The following is a 23,848-nucleotide window of genomic DNA, read 5'->3' as shown; positions in this document are numbered from 1 at the left end:
GATCCAGACCGCAAGATGGAACCCTGATTTCTCATTTGAGCTGTTAGAGGCTGGGTCCTTCAGAGTTAGGGCAGATTTGTTGTTATGGACTACAGGGTTAGCAATACTGTCACTTTAACAATGGTTACTGAGCATGTGCAGAAGCAGTCATATCATGATGATGTGCAATCATGTGGAACATGTTTCTGAGATGTACTCTTTTATTCTGTCCTGTATACAATGCATATCCTGGAAAGGCTCTAATGGCACAGTGGTAGTGCCCCTACCTCTGAACCAGGAAGCCTGGGCTCATGTTCACTGACAAGGCTACCTCCTATCCACAACACAGAGATGAAGGAGAACACATAGTGTGGCTGCTCTAGCTCCTGTTGTTCTTCAGCTGATCCTGAATATTTGTGACAAAGGTAAAGACAGTTAGAAGGAACATGTGAATGGGAGCAGGAAGTGAGAAGGGACAGAGACACGAACTAATGGATGACAAACAAAGCACTATGACAGAAGATTAGAAGTCATTCATTTTGCTGTAACACTGAAAAAGGGGAGCGTTTTCAGAAGGTGTAAAAAGATTGAAGAGAATTGGGAATCAGAAATCATTACAAAACTAGGAAGCAGCAACAAAAATTCAGTAATATGGCCGAAGGACTGTTGCTTTTTTGTAATGACACGGGAATCATATCAGAAAATTGGAAATATTGCTTTAGTTATGCATCACCTCAGTCAGGTCCTGTCTGAACTATGGCCTTCAGTTCAGGGATGCTTCTTTAGTGTTAAAGTGTCTTACAGTCCGACAGCACAGAGACTGGCCCTTTGGCCCAAACTGGTCCATGCCAACAAAATATTCATCAACACTAAACCTATTTCCCTGCACTTGGCCCATATCTTTCTAACCTTTTCCTATCCATGTATTTGTCCAAATACCTTTTAAATGTTGTTAATGTACCCGCCTCAACCACTTCCACTGGCAGCTCATTCCATATGCGTACCACCCTGTGTGTAAAAAGGTTGGTCCTCGGGTTCCCTTTTATTCTTGCCCCTCTTACCTTAAACTGATGGCCTCCAGTCCTTGATTCCCTGACCCTGGGAAAAAGACTGACTCTATTCACCCTACCTATGCCGCTCATGATCTTATACACCTCTATAAGCTCCCCCTCAGTCTCCTACACTCCAAAGAGAAAAAGTCCCTATAACTCAGACCTTTGAGGCCTGGAAACATCCTTGTAAGTTTCTTCTGCACTCTTTCTAGTTTAATAACATCCTTCTTATAGCAAGGTTACCGAAACTGAACACAACACTCCAAATGCAGCCTCACCAACATCCCATGCAATTGCAACATAACTTCCCAACTTCTGTACTCAGTGCCCTGACTGATGAAGGCCAGTGTGCCAAAAGCCTTCTTCACTGCTGTCTACTCGTAACTCACTTTCAGAGAACTGTGTACCTGAACTCTAAGATCCTTCTGCTCCACGACTCTCCTTAAGGCTTTACCATTTACCATGAAACTCCTGGCTTGATGAGACTTTCCAAAATGCAAAGCCTCCACTTGCCATTTCCCAGCCCACATCCCCAGGTGATCAATGTCCTGTTGCAATTTCTGAGAACCTTCCTCACTTTCCACAATACCACCTATTTTAGTGCCATCTGCAAACTTACTAATCATGCCTTGTACATTCGCAACCAAATCATTGACACAGATAACAAACAGTAATTGGCCCAGCACCCACCCCTGAGGCACTCTACAGGCCTCCAGTTTGACAAGCATCCTTCCACTATTACCCCCTGCTTCCTACTATCAAGCCAACTGGGTAGCCAATTTGTCAGCTCCTCCTGAATTCCATGCAATCTAACCTTCAAGAGCAGCCTACCATGTGGAACCCCATCAAAGGCCTTACTGAAATCCATATGGACTACATCTACCACCCTGCCTTTGTCAACCTTCCTGGTCACTTCATCAAAGAACTCTAACAAATTTGTGAGGCATGATCTCCTATTCACAAAGCCATACTGATTACCCATAATCAAACCTGGTGTCTCCAAATGCATGTATATATTATCCCTCAGAATCTTCTCATGTAACTTAACTACCACAGATATTAGACATATTGGTCTATAGTTCCCAGGTTTTACTTTGCAGCTGTTCTTGAATAATGGCACAACATTCGCTACCCTCCAGTCTTCCAGAACCTCACCCGTGGCTAACGATGATCCACAAATATTAGCCAGGGCCCCCTGGAATTTCTTCTCTAGCCTCTTGGGTGTTCTTGGATATATCTGGTCAGGATGAGGAGATTTATCCACCTTCATACATTCTAATACATCCATCACCACCTCTACTGTGATATGGACTCTCCCCAAGATATCACCACTAATACACCAAGTTCCCAAGTCTTCATGTCTTTCTCCACAGTAAACACAGGAGAAATATTCATTGAGGACCTTGCCCATCTCCTGAAGTTCTACACATACATGTCCACCTTGGTCCTTGTACTATTCTCTCTCCAGTTATTCTTTTTCCTTTAATATATCTAAAGAACCTCGTTGGATTCACCCTAATCTTCTCAGCCAAGGTTATCTCATGCCCCCTTTTTGCCCTCTTGACTTCCTTCTTCAGTAAACTCTTGCATCCCCTATATACCTCCAGGGATTCCCTTCAACCCAGCTGCCTGTACCTGAGCCATAACTCCTTTTTTCTGGTCAAAGCCTCAATATTTCTTGTCATCCAGGGTTCCCTTTTCCTGCCAATCTTACCTTTCACCCCCAAAAGGAACATTATAGACCTTGAACTCTAGCTATCTCACTTTTAAAGGCCTCCCATGTGCCAGAGGTCCCTTTACCTGCAAACAAACTACTCCAATCAACTCCTGCAAACTCCTGTTTAATTCCATTAAAATTCACCTTAACCCAGTTGAGAATCTGAAGCTGTGGAACAGTTTTGCCCCTCTCCATCACTATTTTAAAATTAATAGAATGGTGACTGGTCCCAAAATGCTCCCCCACTGTCACCTCAGTCACCTGTCCTGCCCTATTTCCCAAGAACAGGTCGGGTTTTGCCCCTTCCTGAGTAGGACCCTCTATATACTTTGAGGAAACTTTCCTGAATGCAGTTAAATTCCAACCCAACTAGGCCCTTTACACTCTGGCAGTCCCGATCTATGTTAGGAAAATTAAAATCCCCTATGACAGCCCTATTGCTCCTGCAAGTCTCCCCTGTCTCCCTGCATATTTGTTCCTCTAATTCCCATTGACTATTGGGGCCTATAGTACAACCCCAATAATATCACCATGCCCTTCTTATTTCTTAGCTCCACCCACTGGGTGATCCTTCAGTTATTTCCTCTGATTACTGCTGTGATACTCACCTTAATCAAAAATGCAACCCCCCCTTCCCTTCCTTCCACCACCTCTGTCCTGCCTAAAGCATCTGTACCCTGGCAGTTTAAGCTGCCAGTTCTGCCCCTCCCTCAGCCAGGTTTCTGCAATATGCCAGTCCTACATACCTATCCATGCCCTGAGTTCTTCAGCCTTACATGTCAGCCCTCTTGCATTGAAACAGATACAATTTAATCCAACAGGCATTCCTTGCTCCCTATCATGTTCCAGCCTGACCTGTCTCTTCAGTTTACTATTTCTGATTACTGTATCTCCTTCCAGCCTTGCACTTGCGTCCCTGTTGTTGAGGATCCCTTCCCCCTGTTAATCTAGTTTAAACCCTCCCTTGCAGCAGTAGCAAACCTGGCCACCAAGATATTGGTCCCCGTCCAGTTCAGGTACAACCTGTCCCTCTTGAACAGGTCACATCTGCCCAGAAAAGATCCCAATGATTTAAAAATCTGTATCCCTGACCCCGTACCAAATCTATAGCCACGCATTCATCTGCCATACCCTTCTGTTCTCACCTTCACTAGCACATATACTGGAAGTAATCCGGAGATTATCACCAACGAGGTCCCGGTTTTTAGTTTTTTCCCTTGATGTCAGAGAGGCTTTTGAGCAGAATCACCTTAAAATAACAGTGGCTAAGTTATAAGGGCTGGTTTTGTGAACTTAGTATGCGTTGTGTTGAGGTGCTCAAGGTTGATTTAATCAAGGAGTTTAAAACGTTACCAAGATTTGAAAGGATCTCTATAGAGGATCTGACAGAGGCCAATAAAATTGACAGAAAGACACACAGGTCAAACTTATCTTGTATACTTCAAGATGAACGTCTAGTGTGACCAGTGCATTAATTTTCCAGTATTACTGGTTTTCTGATCAGCATTGCCTGGTCAGTGACTTAGAAGCAAGGGGATAACAATTTTAACTTCAGTTAGCAGAGGTGTGAAATGTTCTCCCTCAATGACTGTAGATACTTCAACCATTTGAGTTTTTAAAACAGACAGATAGATTTTTATTAGGTTGGAGTTTGAGGGAGAGAATGAGGACTGCAGATGCTGAAGATCAGAGTCGAGAGGGTGGTGCTGGAAAAGCACAGCCGGAGTATCAATGTTTTGGGCCAAAAGCCTGATGAAGGGCTTCTGCCCGAAACATTGATTCTCCTGTTCCTCGGATGCTGCCTGACCTGCTGTGCTTTTCCAGCGCCACACTCTCTACTCTGGAGTTTAAGGGAATAAACACAAGCACAGATATACGGACCTGAGGTACAAATTAATCAGTATCTAATGGAATAGTAGAAGCTTAAAAAACAGGAACAAGACCGCTTGACTCTGCTCCGCCATTCAACAATGGTCATGGTTGATTATCGCGCTTAATTCCCTAACCACCCTCTCCCCCCATATCCCTCGATTCTCTTTAGCCACAAGAGCAATGTCTACCTCCTTGTTAAAACACCATAATGCTTTAGCCTCAACCACTATTGGTTGAAGTGAATCCCACAAGCTTACCACTCTTACCGTGAACAAATTTCTGCTCATCTCATTCCTAAATGGTTTACCCCTCATCCTTAAACTACCACCTCTGGTTCTGGTCTCGTCCACCATGAGAACCTCCTTTCTGCAAGCAACCGGTCTAGTCCTGGTATAATTCTACAGGTTTTGTTGAGATCCCCACCTCATTCTTCTAACTATCTGTGGATATAATCCTAACTGACTCCATCTCTCCTTATGTCAGTCCTGTCACCCAGGAATCCATTTGGTGAACCTTCAGTGCATTCCCTCTATAGAAAGAGCATCCTTCCTCAGATGAGGAGGATAATACTCTGGATGGTGCCTCCCCAACACCCTGTATAACTGCAGGACATGGACCTCAAGCTATGAAGGTCCATGTGCACAGACTGGAGAGGCTGAATGGCCTCCTTCTGTTTCTTATATTCCTACAATCACAATACCGTTGCTTGTCAATATGTGGATGAAACAGCAAGATGAACTGGCTTTGTGTAAATAATTAAGAACTTACTTTCAAAACTCACTACATAACAAGTGAACCTGTGCATGGCCACAAAAGCCGATACCACTTGAGAATTGCTCATGCAAACATTTCACTGGCACCAACAAAAAACATGTGCAGTGTCTCAATAGTGACCGTGACTAAAGCATTTGTAGCTGATCCCCGAAAAGCAATAGCGTTCTCAGTCTCTCACAGAACTCAGCCCAACTTGAACTTCATGCATGACAGAGTGAAACTGGCTTCTTTAACAGTCCTTCCAGACAGTTAAACATGAAAACAGTAAAAAAAACAAAAATAGGGCAAAGACTGTGCTAATCGTGGACATATCATAGCAGTCTTAAGAAGCTTCTTTATGAAGCAGCTACATCCACAATTTACAACTGATTCACCAACATGAATGGCAAAGCAGTACATCAGACTTAGATTCAAGGCTCTGAGCCAAGTGGGATTTGGGTGGATGGGGTTGGTGCAGACCTGATGAATGAAGGGCCTCTTCTGAGCTATATGATTCCAGATGGAGCGCATTCTGGGTTTCCCAGGTTGATTTTGTTACTCATACAAATGGTTAATAAGGATCAGTAAGATGTGTGCACATATTATGAGCTTTTCTAACACAGGAACATTGAATGATGCAGTACAAGAGAATGGTCATTCATTCCATCATTCCCATGCTAGAACTCTGGATGAGTAATGCCATTAACCTCACTCAAAGAAACATAGTAAGTAGGAGGAGTAGGCCATTCAGCCTCTTGAGCCTGCTCTGCCATTCAATATGATCATGGCTGATCATCCAACTCAATCTCCTCCTCCTACTCCTATTTTCTTCCCATACCCTTTGATCCCGTTAGCCCTCAGAACCATATCTAACTCCTTCTACAGAACATTCAACTCTCTTCTGGAAAACACTCCTGCTCTTTGCTCTGGTCCTTGCAATTTTTCTCCGGTGTTGGACATTTATCCAACTCTCTTTTGAAAGTCACTATTGAATCTGCTTCTGCCTCCCCTTCAGACAGCGCATTTTTGTTCATGTCAAAACAATTGGCTGTGTTAAGAAATGTAACATCATACTAACTCTGTTTTAATTTTGCCAGTCATCTTAAACTTATGTCCACTGGTTATTCTGTCCTTTTGTCAGTAGGAGCCATTTTTCCTTCCTTGCTCCATCAAAACCTTCATCAAATCTCTTCTTAGGATCAATACAATGCATTTATGTTTGACTACGATTCACAGAAGTTGTTCAAAAGAAAGACAAATGGAATGGAAGGAGAAAATGCTGGAGCTACTCAGCAGTTCTGGAAGCATCTTTGGAGATGCCATATCATCACGACAAAGGGAATGTTTCTGGAAACTATGTAATTTTAGTGACAGGAAGGGGTCATGTTTATTGGATGGAGAGTTTGCGCTGACTCCTTAAGGTAAGGCCCACTGACCCTAATACTAACCAGCATTGTTGAGGCCACAGGCATGTCTCCCCTTGGCATTAGAATGCAGGGTCAGAGGTCATCCAGTGAGAGCTGCCAGCTTTCAAACCTGGCCACTAGGAAGATGAACACGGAATCCAGGAGTGAGGTAAGATGTTTGTCGGACGACTGGACGGTGGCTTCTCAGGTTGCAGGAAGATGAGCTGGAGCAGTCAGAGGCAAGAGAGGTGTTTTTAGCAGATGCCCCTCTTGGCCTATCCCCAGTCTCCTAATCAGACACTGAGTGTGTTCAATCAAGGGTCCACACCTTCTCCAAGTGACAGGCTGTACTGGTTTTCTGCCGGGGACGTTTCATGACACCACACCCATGTGCAGTTAGGTTCAGCCTAGCAACAGAGGGCCAGGGTCCTTTATCTCCTTAGTTGGGGCTTGTGGATAAGTTAACAATGGGCCATTCCCTCCAGAATTTCATCCCAGTGGAGACAGCTCCATGCTTGCCTCCGCAGGGAGCACCACGTCCCACCATCGGGGAGCTAATTTTGAAAAGAGCTCACTTTTTGTTTAGAAGTTAAGGTGATAAAGCCCACTTCAAATATTTTTGCCTCTAAAGTTGGGGCAATCATCTATAAGACTATAAGGTGGACCCAAACCCTGGCAATTGGGTGGCACTGATTGAACCTTTATCCATACCTCAAGGGTAAGACATCTGTGCATGAGAGATGCTGACCATGAAGCTCCGCTCCCTTCTTTCCTGTTGCCGGGGGATTCGACATCACCGACAGCTCTGAAGCTGCATTCGCCAATGGTAAACTCAACAGAGGCCTCAGGTTTCGTCCCTTTGCCTGTTCGGATCAGCAGTCTGTTGTCCTTTGGGATGCCCACAGTCAGTATGAAAGGTATGGAGTGCCTGAAACCAATGTCTATGCTGGGAATTGGGCTCCATATAGTTTGCCATTCCAGTTGTGCAAACCTGTTGTCCATCTGGAGGTGGCCAGTGAAGTCTGCTTCACAACAGTCTGTCCTCAGTGTCCCATTCAGGGAGAAACTTGCTGGCAGTGCACTCTAGAATATGAGATAAAGTCATTTTAACTTTTTAATTAATAAAAGAGATACTTTTAAAATTAAAATCTATATTCAAACGATTGCGCATATTATAAAATTGCATAAACTGAACACTTGAAAAACATCATAATGCTGGAAGTGAATACAGTAATTATGTTCAATACTGGAATCATAATCTACTGAACAAGCGACCTTATCCACACACCGTCCCAAGAGAAACAGGCCTGACTGACAAATGTCTTAATGCATTGTGGCAGTACTTTTGAGAATATTAATTCTTGAGTTGATGACAAAATCAAAAGTCTGGATATAAACAGAGATTGATAATGAAGGCTGGGGATGGGTTCTGGGTCAAAAGGTCACAATTCCCTGCATGCTGCGGACTTGGGATTCCAAAACATGTGTTTCGCTTCGCTCTTGGCAGAAACCCAAAGTCAGCCTAAATGACAGGCTTGGATTGGAGTTTTTACTTTATATTCTTTCATGGGATGTTAGCATCTCCGGTGAGTCCAACATTTGTTGCTCATCCCTAATTACCTTTGAACTGAGTGGCTTGTTCAGCCATTTCAGAGGGGAGCTAAGACGCAACCACATTGCAGTGGGTCTGGAGTCACATGGAGGCCAGACCAAGTAAAGATAGTAATTTCCTTGCCCTTATCGATATTAGTGAACCAGATGGGATTTTAAAGCAGTTGATAATGGTGGTCTTGGCCAATGTTACTATATTAATTACTTACATATTTAAAACATATTGTTTTCAAATTTCATCAGCTGCCTATGGTGGAATTTGAGCCACATCCCCAGAGAACTAGCTAAAGCCTCTTGATTACTAGTCCAGTTACATTACCACTGCTATATATCATCGCCTCCTTTCGGACTATGAGCACTCGAGTAGTTCACAAAAACAGGTCAGTTCGGTTCCTGACCTCTGGGGGAGGGCACTGATTCCTGCCCCAGGGGCAGGGGGGTAGCAGTCTGATCTTGAATGCTCTCCTTAGCCTACAAGCAGTGCTGTGAAAGTACTTATATTTTCCCTGAATTTGTCCTTTGCCAGGTTTGAGGCAGCACGGTGGCTCAGTGGTGAGCACTCCTGCCTCTCAGTGCCAGGGACCCGGGTTCAATTCCACCCTCAGGTTACTGCCTGTGTGCAGTTTGCACAGTCTCCCCGTGTCTGCATGGGTTTCCTCTGGGTGCTCTGGTTTCCTCCCACAGTTGAAAGATATGAAGGCTAGGTGGATTGGCCATGGGAAATTGCCCCATAGTGTCCAGGAACGTGCAGGCTAGGAGAATTAGCCATAGGGAATGCAGGGTTACAGCAATATAATAAAGGGGATGCATCTGGATGGGGCGCTCTTTGGATGGTTCTTGTGGACTGGATGGGCTGAATGACCTGCTTCCACACAAAAGGGATTCTATGAAAGTCTGCCATAAAACCTGCCAGGGCAACACAAATGAGAAGCTGCTGGCCTCTTTAAAACATTTAAATTGACAGCCCACTTTCTGTAAGGCGGCTGAATGGCCTCCACTTATCCCAGCTCCATTATGTGCAGAGGTGGGCCAGTTGGGGGCATGTTGGGCATGTTAACAATGACACAATCTCAAGCTGTCTGTGTCTAAACGAGAACATTCAAACTTCAAATTCTCACAATGGTCTTATGAAGGCTCAGACATATGACCAACAATGGGAACAGTGTTCAGATAAAGGAACAGGAGAATTGTTAGCATTGATTGCAGTAACAGTTTGATACATGCACTAACGCGAATGTTGGAAAGTGGTTTCAAAAAGCACAGATGAAGAAACCCCTTATCCAATGTGTAAACCAGTTTATTAGTGAGCATATTTGTGATATTCTATGTTGGAAATCTATCGTTTCCAGGGTGACTTCAGTACAAAGCTAAAAGTTGGCATCAAGTCAAGTTGTGGTAGCACTTTCTATAAATCAGAAAATCCACACCAACAGATACTGAGAAACGTTCGCTTGCACATTTGGCTGTGACTCAGCAGTTTTAATAGTTGAAATCTGGTTTCTGCAATAGTTCAGATAATGCAGGGATGATCAGATTAAGATCACATTAGAAATCCAAGCCAAAATTGCCAGTTCTCTCTATAAGAGATACGTACTAATAAAATGGTCAGACTTTAAAATCATTTAGCTTGATACGCATAAGTACAGAAGCAATGCTTCCTGTAATCAGCAAGAGTTATCAGGAGAATCTGCAACATGTTTTAAAAATCTCCATAAATCAGCAGTGGGTTGAAGAACATTGAAATGACAGAGTTTCTCAGAGGTTTGAGATTTTGATCTTTTAAGGGAATCACCGCACAGCTGACTGCAGTGTAGGTTTGACTAAGTCCAATTCTACAAACACTAACACCAGCAGGATCAGAAAATCAATTGGTCATGTGCAATTCTTGTATAAGTGTCAGAACACTGCTGATAATTAGTTGAAAGCTGTAACCATTATATCCAACAACTGTCAGGGAAGTGGTTTTATTCTGCAAGCAAATAAAACCATATGATAACGTAGCCAGAAAGTCGTTGGCACAGTTTATGTTTAATTGCAGTATTCAAATGAAGCAGCTTCAGTTTCAGCCTGTTAGTTCTTGATTAATGAACTGGGGCAGCACAGCTTTGAGTCATCGGCCCTGAACTATAAAGGAGGAATGAAAAAAATTTAAATTGCTGAAACAAATGAGCCCAGTTGGGCACATGTTTCCTTCTACCTCCAAGTCGGGACATTGATTGTCAACCAGCAGCTTCCACTTGGTAAAGGTGCCTCTGCCAAGTTGCCCACTTGCAGCAACTCTGCACAACCCAGCGGTACCTTCCAGAATAATATCCATGTCTTTGAAAAACATAGCTGTTGCAATCAACTTGTTCCTGGCGGGTATCCCTATCTTTGTCCAAGTTGGAACAGCATGTCGGAGAAACAAATCCAATCGCTTTCTTCTCCCCCAACCTGCTTTCAGTTTCAAACGGACAGGCTTTCTGTCAAATACAATCTCTGCGGCTGTTCCAACTGAATTACTTCTGAAGTAAGCCATGCTCTCAGCTTGGATACTTTCAGGAATCGCGAGGGATTGCAAGCTTCTCATCCTTTGGTTCATCGTCCAGGTTAATTTGGCTTTGCTCTTGAAGGCGATAAGTTTTCCACTGGTGTTGAGGTAATTCTCATTGTTTTGCAAGGCAAACCCACCTGAGTAAAGATTACGCTCTGCCTCCCCAACTGCCTGGAAGAAAATTATCTTCTCCATTTTACTCCTTGCACTCCTGGATTTGTGCTCCCATTTGATTTCAGCACCATAGGAATCTGTGCATCGTGTAGTAACATTCATTGTCATTAATACATTCTTAGATGATACTGTAAGTGATCCTGTCATATCACAACCTCTAGGCCTCACTAGCCCTTTAACCTCCACAGAATGGTGAGGGGTCCGACGACCTGGTTTCAAATAGGAGACTAACCAGTAGCACCCAAAGTAAGGCTGCATCGAGAATTCCCCAACTGTTATAACCGTATGTCCATCAACTATGAGGTGAAATTTGGCCATGTGCTTACTTGCAGTGTTTCTATGAAAGGTCATCACTTGTGTCTCACTTGGGAAACCCAAAGACTGCAATAATGTGGAAGAATGAACAAGTCTTGCTCTTATCTCCTGCCTGTGCACCAAATTCAAGCAACCTTCAAAACTAAGGCCTTGCTTGCGGTACCTAAGCTCAAGAATTGAGCAATATTTGCGTCCTGGCTTTGTAAGTGAAAGCTGTACCTCAAAGGGTTTGCCTGCCACTGCTCCAGAACAGTGTCCCAGAAGCAGCCTTTGAGAAGCCTCTCCGCTGCAGTTTACCTGTAAAGACACACAAAGAAGACAAATAAACAAACAGTTTAACAACAGTAGGGAAGCAAGGGAGACTTCTTCATGAATAATCAAAAGCAGCTCCTTTGCCCAATTGCCTGTTTAAGGTCATTCGACAGTATGTGTTTTTCGACTACAGTACCAAAATCCTGGAACAACTCCAAGGAATCGTAGGGAATGAAGCCAGTTAAGTGGGTGAGGTTTCAGTGAATGAGCATTTTGAGGATAGTGACCACAACTCTAAGTTTCAAAGTCATTATAGAAAGGGATAAGGATAGTGCAGAAGTGAAGTGTCTAAATTGGGGGAAGGCTAAGTTTAATACAATTAGACAGGATCCAGAAAATATAGACTGGGAGCAGTTACTTGTAGTTAGTCCACATTTGGAAAGTGGGAGTCTTTTAGAATTAGTATAATGAGAATTCAGGATCAACATATTCCTTGAAGAATGAAGGGCAATACCAGCAGGTCCAGGGAATCCTGGATGTCAAGGGATATTGAGAGTTTGAGAAAAAGAAGGAAGTATATGTTAGGTACAGCATGTTAAAACCAGGGAGGATCTTCAAAAGGATAGAGAATGTAAGAGGACAAAGAGGGACCACAACATTTCCTTGGCAAATAGGATCAAGGAAAACCACAAGATGTTATATAAGCATATTAAGAGTAAGAGGATTATCATAAAAAGGGATGGGACCTGTTTTAGACAACTTGGACAATTAGAGCAACTTGTACATGCAGCCTCCTGTCCAGTACTGGGATTGAACCAGTGAGCCCAGATACTTTCTAAGCAACCTATTCAGAGATGCTTTGACACACCTCTGGAGCAGTGAGACTGGAACTCAGGCCTCCTGGTCTCAAGGTAGAGACAGTACCACTGCACTACAAGAATGCAACCTCAGCCTAGAGATGCTATTATATGCCTCCGGAGCAGGTGGGACTTTAACCTAGGTCTTTTGGCCCATTGGTAGGTACACTACTATAGTGCCACAAGAACCCTTTAACCTCAGCCCAGTCATGAATCAAACAATGCCCTTCCCCTGTGTATCATTAACAACATAATCAATAAACCATTAACATGGAGGTGTGCTGCCTCAAAGCTGTACTGCTGGACAATGTTCTATCGGTCTTCTGCTGCAATTGGTAGCTGAAAATGTGTTGCTGGAAAAGCGCAGCAGGTCAGGCAACACCCAGGGAACAGGAGAATCGACGTTTCGGGCATAAGCCCTTCTTCAGGAATGAGGAACGTTTGTCCAGCAGGCTAAGATAAAAGGTAGGGAGGAGGGACTCGGGGGAGGGGCGTCGGAAATGTGATAGGTGGAAAGAGGTCAAGGTGAGGGTGATAGGTCAGACTGGGGTGGGGGCAGAGGTCAGGAAGAAGATTGCAGGTTAGGAAGGCGGTGCTGAATTCGATGGATTTGACTGAAACAAGGTGGGGGGAGGGGAAATGAGGAAACTGGTGAAATCCGAGTTCATCCCTTGTGGTTGGAGGGTTCCTAGGTGGAAGATGAGGCGCTCTTCCTCCAACCGTCGTTTTGTTGTGGTCTGGCGATGGAGGAGTCCAAAGACCTGCATATCCTTGGTGGAGTGGGAGGGGGAGTTGAAGTGTTGAGCCACAGGGTGGTTGGGTTGGTTGGTCCGGGTGTCCCAGAGGTGTTCTCTGAAACATTCCGCAAGTAGGCGGCCTGCCTCCCCAATATAGAGGAGGCCACATCGGGTGCAGAGGATGCAATAGTTGATGTGTGTGGAGGTACAGGTGAATCTGTGGCGGATATGGAAGTTTCCTTTGGGGCCTTGGAGGGAGGTGAGGGGGGAGGTGTGGGCGCAAGTCTTGCACCTCCTGCGGTTGCAGAGGAAGGTGCCGGGAGTGGAGGTTGGATTGGTGGGGGGTGTGAATCTGACGAGGGAGTCACGGAGGGAGTGGTCTTTACGGAATGCTGATAGGGGAGGGGAGGGAAATATATCCTTGGTGGTGGGGTCTGTTTGGAGGTGGCGGAAATGACGGCGGATGATGCGCTGTACATGGAGATTGGTGGGGTGGTAGGTGAGGACCAGTGGGGTTCTCCATTCTACTGAGCCAGAGGTTCATTTGTGACCATTTTTTTTACCTTGTTGATTTTAACCCTACTGCGAATCCTCTTGCAAGGATGCCTGCCTTGAAGAACTTTTCCTCCTCTTTCTACAAGAATCTCAGGGAGTTCCTCTCCCACTGCAACTCCCAGGTCATTTCCTCTGCCCTGAAGCTACTCTATGCTATTTTCTCCCCACCCCCACCCTCCTCTAGCTTATCTCTCCACGCTTCAGGCTCTCTGCCTTTATTCCTGATGAAGGGTTTTTGCCCGAAACATCGGTTAGAGCATGAATCCCACCTTACTTTTCAATGTAACAGGAAACAGGAAAACAAGCAATAATTAAGGAGCTGTGAATTGTAAGATAAATAGCTATTTGTTTCTAGAAACAAAAAAAATGCAGATGCTGGAATCCAAAGAAGACAGGCAGGAGGCTGGAAGAACACAGCAAGCCAGGCAGTAACAGGAGGTGGAGAAGTTAATGTTTCAGAACCCGAAACATCAATTTCTCTACCTCCTGATGCTGCCTGGCTTGCTGTGTTTCTCCAGCCTCCTGCCTGTCTGTTTCTACAAGGCAGATTTAGTAATCAGGAAAGGTTTGCTTCATTAACATTTAATTACACCCTTTGGCCTGGGTGGATTTATGATCTTGGATTTATGACACTGAAGGTGTAAGGAAGTACAATATTTAGGAAAATGATGAGGACAGTGTATCATTCGCTGTCCTACCTGAATTGTTCCTGGTATCCTTTTAGACAATGCCTCTACATTGTGGTTAAACAACAGAAAGATCTCCCCTGTCCTTGCAGTGCTCTTCTGTTCTATCTCTGCTCGGAGATGCTGCTCCTCCAGTCTCACATTTATATTAGAAATGTATCCATTCCTGAGATTCTGTCAGGGGATGAGACAGACATTTATATACAAAAGAACAAAAAAATTCCATAACATGCATTTTGAGGGACAATGAGTGATGGAATTATGGAAATGGAACATAGCCAACTAGGAATCTAGGTCCTTATGCCATATTAGGTCAATAACCTTAAGTTAACATTCACAGTAAAGCAGGCACCTTAATTGTAAATTCTCCCCTTGTCCCTAACAGCAATAATCCCTTACTAAATAATCGTGTTGGGAACTTGAAATTGTGCAGACATCTAGTTATGATCTGTGGCTTCCACATAATATATCAAGGAAGACACATTCATCCTTCCACACATGCCAGACTCAATAATCAAGGGACAGATTCCTGGTTGGCATTGACAGAAACAATGTTGGAACCTCTATCATCACTACCCAAAGCTCCAGACTACAACATGCATGTGAACATGCATATTATTACAGAAACCTAGATTCCCTGAGTGAATTATAGTGAGTCATCAGAGTCTTACCTGTTCTTACATTAGAGAGAGAGGACTAGTAGTGCTTTAAACTGATGGCCATCATACCTCAGGCATGGGGAGAGGTTGAGAAGGAGAGTCCTTCATGGTGACCTCAGCAGGTGATGGGAATTGAACCCATGCTGTCGGCATCATACTGCTTTGCAAACAAACCATTCAGCCAACTGAGCTAAATTTGACCCCCCAGTGAATTATAGTACAGCACCACAATAAATACAGATCAGCTAGTTCCAGTTTGATTGTCTTTGTGCTCGGCTCTGCCAACTGCTAAGATTGATGATGTATATTGGTTTAATTTTTCAAAAGTCCCAAGATTCTAGAAAACTTTCATCGGTGTGGAAAATTGGCCATGTAGCTCATCTATTTAAGAAAGGACAGAAACAGAACAGGAAACCACTGGCAAGTTAACCTAACAAAGGGAAGGTAATAGCAAGGTGTTTAGAAAATCTCAATATAATCAGGCAGGGTCAACATAGGTTTGCAAAAGGGAAATTGTGTTTGATTGATTTATGAGAATTCTTTGAGGTGATAACAAACAGCTAAATGGGTACCTGTGGACAGGATGTACGGGATTTCTAGAAGGCATTTGACAAGGTGCCACATCACAAAATAAGATTTCATAGCGCAGGGAGCAACATATTATCATGGATGGAGGATTGGTTAGTTAAAAGGAAACAAACAGAGATTAGGTAAACAGGGGTACTTTTCAAGACAGCAAATGAAGTACCATCAGGATCAATTCTGGGGCCTCAACTATTTACACTCTGTGTCAATAACTTGGATAAAAGGATCAAGTATGAAGAGGACATAAGGAATTTGCAAAGAGATCTTAGAAAGCTGAAGTTACAGGCCAAGATTTGGCAGCTGCAGTATAATGTGAAAAAATGTGAAGTTGCCTATTTTGGTTGGAAAAAATACAGAAACAGTATCCTATTTAAACAGAGAGAACTTGGTGGTACAAAGCAATCTGTGGTGTCCTTGTCACAAATTTAGATTAGATTAGATTACTTACAGTGTGGAAAAAGGCCCTTTGGCCCAACAAGTCCACACCGACCCACCGAAGAGCAACGCACCCAGACCCATTCCCTCACACCTAACACTATGGGCAATTTAGCACGACCAATTCACCTAACCTGCACATCTTTTGGACTGTGGGAGGACACCGGATCACTCGGAGGAAACCCATGCAGACACGGGGAGTAAACCCATGCAAACTCCACACAGACAGTCGCCCATGGTGGGAATTGAACTCAGGTCTCTGGTGCTGTGAGGCAGCAGTCAGAGTCGAGAGTGTGGTGCTAGAAATGTACAGGCAGCATCCGAGGAGCAGGAGAATCATCATTTTTGGGCAAAAGCCCTTCATCAGGAATGAGGTTTGTGAGCCAAGGGGTGGAGGGATAAATGAGAGGGGGTGGGGCTGGGGGTGTGTGGAGAAGAGAAGGTGGCTGAAAGTGCGATAGGTAGATGGAGGTGGTGGTAATAGTGATAGGTCGGAGAGGAGGGTGGGATAGATAGGTAGAACAGGTCACAAGGGCAGTGCCGAGTTGGAAGGTTGGAAATGGGACAAGGTGGGGGGAGGGGAAAATGAGGAAACTGGTGAAATTCACATTGAAGAAAGTGTGGTTGCAGGATTCCAAGGCTAAAGATGAGGCATTCTTTCTCCAGGCAACGGGTGGTTAGGGTTTGCGATGGAGGATGCCCAGGGACCTGCATGTCCTTGGCAAAGTGGGAGGGGGAGTTGAAGTGTTTGGTCATGGGGCAGTGGGGTTGGTTGGTGTGGGTGTTCCGGAAATGTTCTTGAAGCGTTCTGCAAGTTGGCAGAATATTTAAGAAATATTATTGCTTTAGAAACAGTGAAGAGATAATTCACTTGGCCGATTGTTATAATAAAAGGGTTATCTTACAAAAACGGATTGGATGATTGGATCTGTATCCACTAGAGTTTGTAAGAATGAGAGATGATCTTAATAAATATATAAAGAGCCTGAAAGAATTGGACACAGTGGTGCTGAAAGAATGTATCTTCTTGTGAGAGAAACTAGAACTCAGTGACACAGATCAAAAATAAGGGTACTCCCATTTTGGACAGAAATGAGGAGAAATCTTTTTCTCTCTCAGGGTCTTCAATCTGTTGAATTCTCTTCCACACAGAGTAGTAGAGGCAGGATCATTGAATAATTTTAAGGGAGAGTTTGATGACTCTTTAATGACAAATGAGTGAAAGGGAATCATGGGTATACAAGAAAATGGAGACAAAATCAGATTAGCCATGACCTTAACAAATGGTGGAGCAGGCTTGAGGGGTTGAATGGCATACTCCTGTTTCTAATTTTATACCTGTACATTATCAACATAGATTGAAAAATAAACAAGGAGCAATGATATTGCTAATTGACTTTTACACAGCTACCTGCTGGCAGGATCATTTGCTTCTACGTTTTTTGAGGGAGATGACAGTTTTTTCATAAACCTGTTAACACAGTTTGCAGATTAGGAGGTTCAAACCTCAAAGCTCCCTTTTAAGCAGCATATACAAATTGAGTTTCCATATTTACTGACAGAATTTGTTTTATTTGACACCACTGTTGCACTTGACCTATAGTAACCTAACATTCATTTGTTTGACATTTAGCCATTCAGGGAAGCTGCACCTTCCTAACAGCATGAAGATCTTTGTCCAATTGAAATCTCTAACTGCTGTCTATGGAGCATTTATCCAAACCAATGTATTATTCTCAGCCTGGTTTAGATTAACAGGTGTGGATAATTTTCTGGAGACTTTTTTTCCTCTGAAAAGTCTTGTGGAAGGCATCCAAATAAAAACAGTATCATTGAGATGTAAAGGCAGTTATGCAAAATAATAGGCGCTGTAGGTAAAGAATGGAAATTATGCTGGCAGACAGCTTTCCCATCTTGCCCCTTTCCTGCCATCTCTTAATGGCACACACTTTTACTCCCTGGTGCCCAGAACTGTACACAAGTCCTCCCTACCCAAATTGCTGGGCCTGTCCACTATTTTGCCTGCTTTAAATTGCTAAATTCACTAAATTTCATCCGAACTTTGTGTTCACACTTAACATGTGGACATAATGGGCTATGGCATCATATTTATGGGATGTGATATGCCTGTACATACTCACTGGTGCTTAAATTTAATAGTTTTGACAATTTGCTGCACTTGACCAATGTATGCATTGGTAAGACATCTGACGATATTTTACCGAGATACTGATGATAATTTACTGTTGTCTAATGCTCCTCCTGTGTGGACGTAGTCTGAGAACACTTGACGAGAAGGACTTTAGGAACTAATCATGAGGTAAACGAGGAGTAGTGGTGGTAACAGTAAGGTAGAGAATCAATGAGGCAGTTTAAGAGGAGGGTCTTCAGCAAGGTCGTGAAAACCGAGATGGAGCAACTCAGATGAAAGGAATATGCACAATGTTCAAATCCAAAATACAGTTTTGAAAGAGCTGCTGCCAATACTAGGGAAGGACTGAGAAGACACAAATGGCAGAATTTTACCATATTATTTCGAAGTGGCGGGGGGGGGGGGGGTCAGCATGTTAGGTGACGACTTCCCCAACTGTCGAGCTAACTCAACCAACCACCAGCTTATTAGGACAGATGGACAAGAGCGAGTATCTCTGCCGATCACAGGCTTTGACAGTGCCAGCCAGAGAAGCCAGTAGCTTGTTTTGAAGAAGGGTCACTGGATCTGAAACATGAACTCTGTTTCTCTCTCCCACAGAAGCTGGCAGACTTGCTGAGTTTCTCCAGGGTCCTCTGTTTTCGTTTCAGAGGATAGTTTCTGAAATCCCAGTGGTCCAGGCCCACTCCTTAGGGGATGCAGTGGGCAGGAAGGTAATTTTTTTTTCTTGGGGTTAGGATGGGGTAGGATTCGGTGGCTGGGAAGCAAGGGTAAGGGTCTGACTTTCAGAGGATACTGAACTGCCCAAAAGTAGCGTCTCCAAATGCCCCAGTATGGGCAAAGGGAAAGTCGCCCCTTACCTGGCATGTAGGTTGCCATGGTTTCCGAGTAGGGAAGTTAGCCACGTTTTCTTCCCATTAGAAAGGCACCTGCTCATGGGGATAGTGAGTTGTAGTCCTTCAGTAGCCATTAACTGACCACTTAAGGATCTTAATTACTGGCAAGTTGAGAAGGTCACCTGAGGACCTTCTCATCAGCACTTAATTGCAGAGTTGATGAGAAGGAATTGAGCTTCTCCCCAGGACAATCTTGCTCAAATACTTTTCCCTCTCAGCACCTCCAGGGAGGAGATAATTAAGCCAATGTGGGTCTTACTGCAAGTGAAAACTTCAACTGCTGAACATCTGAAGAGTTGATAATGGTGGGAAGTTGAATAAGAAGGCAATGGAGAGGTCATTATTTACATTCGTTATTCATAACTACACAAGAGGTGGAGAAACAGACAGAGAGGCCAACAACTCACCTGATAATGATAGCTTCCAATGGATGAAAATGGAAGACCAAGTTGTCTCAGTTCCTCCACGCTGTGCAGCAGATTGGTGGTTAGCTGGTAGGTCGGGGTACCAGTAAATGTTCTCTCCATTTCAACAGAGGCCTGCAAGTGTTTACTGCCACTTTGCATTTCAATCACAACAGCACGATTCTTATTCACGTGATCATAATTCAGAGAGAGTCTCCCATCAGCAGGTAAACCTAACCATTAGAATCCAGAGTTAATTTGATGCTCATAAAGATATTCAACAGACATTACTGGTAACACTCAACAAGCTTGGCCCCATCCCAACTGATTGGCACCACATCTGGCACCTTAACCACTCACTTCCTCCACCACCAAAACAAGTGGCAGCAATTTGTACCATCCACAAGTTGCATTGATGCAAATCACCAAGGGTCTTTTGACAGCACCTTCTAAACCCACAACCACTACCATCTAAAAGGACAAGAGCAGCAGATACAAGGAGACACCACCACCTTCAAATTCCCCTCCAAGCCATTTGCCAACCTGACTTGGGAAATACTTCCCTCAGTGTCACTGGGTCAAAATGCTGGAACACCCTGCCTAATAACACTATGGGTCTACCTAGCTCTTCAATGGACTGCACTGGTTCAAAGCTCTTCACCAGGCAATTAGGGCTGGGCTGTAAATGTAGTCAGCAATGCCCATTTGCCGTGAATGAGTCAAAAAAGTTAAAGCCTGGTCATCTCTAAAAATGAACTTAGGATTCAGACAAAACGGTCTATTTGGCTAAAGTGTGCTGGAGCCATACTGGATCTTGTTTCATACCATGAACATCTCTGATCTCTGTGGTTGTGTTGGATACTATCAGCACTCTTTCCCAGCCAAGGGCCATTGAGCCCAGTTGCTGTACAGTATGACCGGTGCCCAACAGTGACCCAATAGCACAGTGACCTTCAAGGTGTGGACAGTTCACTGCTACATCGGATAATGCCAACTTCTACTAGACCATCTTGGCTAGTTTAGTAAAGTACAGAAGGGCTACTAGCATCCTTAGAACTGTATCTCAGCAGACAGAGCCTTTAAAGATAATTTTAATTTATTTAAATTAACTTGCCACCTAGTTTGAATAGACAGGTAATTGTTTCCTTTAGGTTTTGTCCTCCATTGTAAATCAGTACATTGCATTAGAGAAATTTCAGGCTGTCTAATACAAGGCAGACCTTAGGAACAATATTTTCTCTTTTGGATTTTGTAAGCTGATCCCACGATCTGAATTTCTACACAAGTTGTGCAATCCTAATGTCAGAGATACATATTTACAGCACAGAGAAATATCTCTATTGTGGATAACCCTTTTCCACTGAGCTAGGAAAATCTCCATTGTGAAACTAGATGAGATCAAGATGATTGCATTCAGCAGGCTTGCCTTCATTGCTCACACCTTTGAGGAGAAGAGTTGTGACCTTATATTAAGGGTGTACTGGACATTGGTGAGGCTCTTCTAGAATACTTTGTCCAGTCCTGGCCTCCCTGTTCTAGGAAGGATATTATTGAGCTGGAGAGGGTTCAGAAGAGATTGACCAGGATGTCGTCGGGAATAGAAGGTTTGAGTTATAAAGGAGAGGCTGAATAGGCTGGGATTTTTTTCACCGGAGCTTAAGAGGTTGGGAAGTTACCTTAATTGAGGTTATAAAATAATGAGAGGTACCGATAAAGGGAATAGCAGGTGTCTTTACCTTAGGGTGGGGGAATTGCAAGACTAGGGATGTATTTTTAATATAAGAGGAGAAAGACTTTGAAAAGACATGACGGACAACTTTTTTTTTAAACACAGTGGCTCATGTGTAGAATGAACTTCCCAAGGAAGTGGTGGATGCGTGTACAGTTACAATGCTTAAAAGACACTTGGATAAATACATGAATAGAAAATGTTTGGAGGGATATGGGCCAGGAGCAGGTAGGTGGGACTAGTTCAGTTTGGGATTATGGGTGGCATAGACTGGTTGGACTGAAAGGTCTGATTCAGTGTTGTATGACTCCATGAAAAGAAGAGAGTCAAACAGTCCGGGCAGGCAGGGACAAAGCAGAGAACAAGCTAGGACTGATAAATTAAACTGCATTTACTTCAATGTTTAAGAGGCCTAACAGGGAAGGCAGATGAACTCAGGGCACGGTTAGGAATATGAGACTGGGATATCATAACATTTACTGAAACGTGGTTCAGGGAGGGACAGGACTGGCTGCTTAATGTTCCAGGATACATATGCTGTAGTTCCACATCCATCAAAGTTTTCAGGAACTGCAAAACCTGCGCCCACACCTCCTCCCAAGGCCCTAAAGGAGCCTTCCATATCCATTAAAGTTTTACCTGCACATCCACTGATATCATTTATTGCATCCATTGCTCCCGATGCGGTCTCCTCTATATTGGGGAGACTGGACGCCTCCTAGCAGAGCGCTTTATGGAACATCTCCGGGACACCCGCACCAATCAACCACACCGCCCTGTGATCCAACATTTCAACTCCCCCTCCCACTCTGCCGAGGACATGGAGGTCCTGGGCCTCCTTCACCACCAGATGCCTGGAGGAAGAACGCCTCACCTTCCACCTCGGAACACTTCAACCCTAGGACATCAATGTGGACTTCAACAGTTTCCTCATTTCCCCTTCCCCCACCTCACTCTAGTTCCAAACTTCCAGCTCAGCACTGTCCCCATGACTTGTCCCACCTGCCTAGCTCCTTTTCCACCTATCCACTCCATCCTCCTCCCTGACCTATCACCTTCATCCCCTCCCCCACTCACCTATTGTACTCTATGCTACTTTCTCCCCACCCCCACCCTCCTCTAGCTTATCTCTCCACGCTTCAGGCTCTCTGCCTTTATTCCTGATGAAGGGCTTTTGCCCGAAACGTCGATTTTGCTGCTCCTCAGATACTGCCTGAACAGCTGTGCTCTTCCAGCACCACTAATCCAGAATCTGGTTTCCAGCATCTGCAGTCATTGTTTTTACCCTGGAGAGGAACTTGTTAAGTGTGTACAAGAAAATTTTCTGATTCAGTATGTGGATGTAACTACTAGAGAAGGTGCAAAACTTGACCGACTCTTGGGAAATAAGACAGGGCAAGTGACTGAGGTGTCAGTGGGAGAGCACTTTAGGGCCAGCGGCCATAATTCTATTAGTTTTAAAATAGTGATGGAAAAGGATAGACCAGATCTAAAAGTTGAAGTTCTAAAGTGGAGGAAGGCTAATTTTGACGGTATTAGGCAAGAACTTTCAAAAGCTGATTGGGGGCAGATGTGCATAGGTAAAGGGACGGCTGGAAAATGGGAAGCCTTCAGAAATGAGATAACGAGTGTCCAGAGACAGTATATTCCTGTTACGGTGAAAGGAAAGGCTGGTTGGTGTAGGGAATGCTGGATAGTTAGAGAAATTGGGGGTTTGGTTAAGAAAAAGATGGAAGCATATGTCAGGTATAGACAGGATAAATCGAGTGAATCCTTAGAAGAGTATAAAGGCAGTAGGAGTATACTTAAGAGGGAAATCAGGAGGGCAAAAAGGAGACATGAGATAGCTTTGGCAAATAGGGTTAAGGAGAATCCAAAGGGTTTTTACAAATACGTTAAGTACGTTAAGTATGGGCGGCACGGTGGTTAGCACTGCTGCCTCACAACGCCAGGGACCCGGGTTCAATTCCCGCCTCTGGTAACTGACTGTGTGGAGTTTGCACATTCTCTCCGTGTCTGTGTGGGTTTCCTCCGGGTGCTCCAGTTTCCTCCCACAGTCCAAAAATGTGCAGGTCAGGTGAATTGGCCATGCTAAATTGCCCGTAGTGTTAGGTGAAGGGGTAAATGTAGGGGACTGGGTCTGGGTGGGTTGTGCTTCGGCAGGTCGGTGTGCACTTGTTGGGCTGAAGGGCCTGTTTCCACACTGTAAGTAATCTAATCTAATCAAAAGGGTAACTAGGGAGAGAATAGGGCCCCTCAAAGATCAGCAAGGCGGCCTTTGTGTGGAGCCGCAGGAGATGGGGGAGATACTAAATGAGTATTTTGCATCAGTATGGACTGTGGAAAAGGACATGGAAGATATAGACTGTAGGGACATAGATGGTGACATCTTGAAAAACGTCCATATTACAGAGGAGAAAGTGCTGGATGTCTTGAAACACATAAAAGTAGATAAATCCTCAGGACCTGATCAGATGTACCCTAGAACT

The 23,848-nt window shown here is 44.1% G+C and overlaps 1 protein-coding gene across 2 annotated transcripts in view; it reads right to left on the bottom strand.

Moving 5' to 3' along the window:
• Positions 1 to 23,848, bottom strand: part of apoltp (apolipoprotein lipid transfer particle homolog) — a 394,813-nt gene that overhangs the window by 125,364 nt on the left and 245,601 nt on the right. For both annotated transcript variants that reach the window (XM_043711128.2, XM_087998023.1), the window contains exons 40-43: positions 19,634 to 19,863; positions 14,512 to 14,673; positions 11,632 to 11,709; positions 7,491 to 7,862 (exon numbers count right to left, since the gene is read on the bottom strand). In XM_043711128.2, the coding sequence (XP_043567063.2) occupies positions 7,491 to 7,862; positions 11,632 to 11,709; positions 14,512 to 14,673; positions 19,634 to 19,863 (842 nt within the window). The remainder of the gene's footprint in view (positions 1 to 7,490; positions 7,863 to 11,631; positions 11,710 to 14,511; positions 14,674 to 19,633; positions 19,864 to 23,848) is intronic.

The sequence above is a fragment of the Chiloscyllium plagiosum genome, unplaced genomic scaffold (assembly GCF_037043375.1).
Source record: "Chiloscyllium plagiosum isolate Xiang-an unplaced genomic scaffold, Cpla_swu_hap1 HiC_scaffold_20, whole genome shotgun sequence".
Taxonomy (NCBI): domain Eukaryota; kingdom Metazoa; phylum Chordata; class Chondrichthyes; order Orectolobiformes; family Hemiscylliidae; genus Chiloscyllium; species Chiloscyllium plagiosum.
Note: the sequence above shows the minus strand (reverse complement) of the source record. Positions and strands in the feature narration are given on the sequence as shown.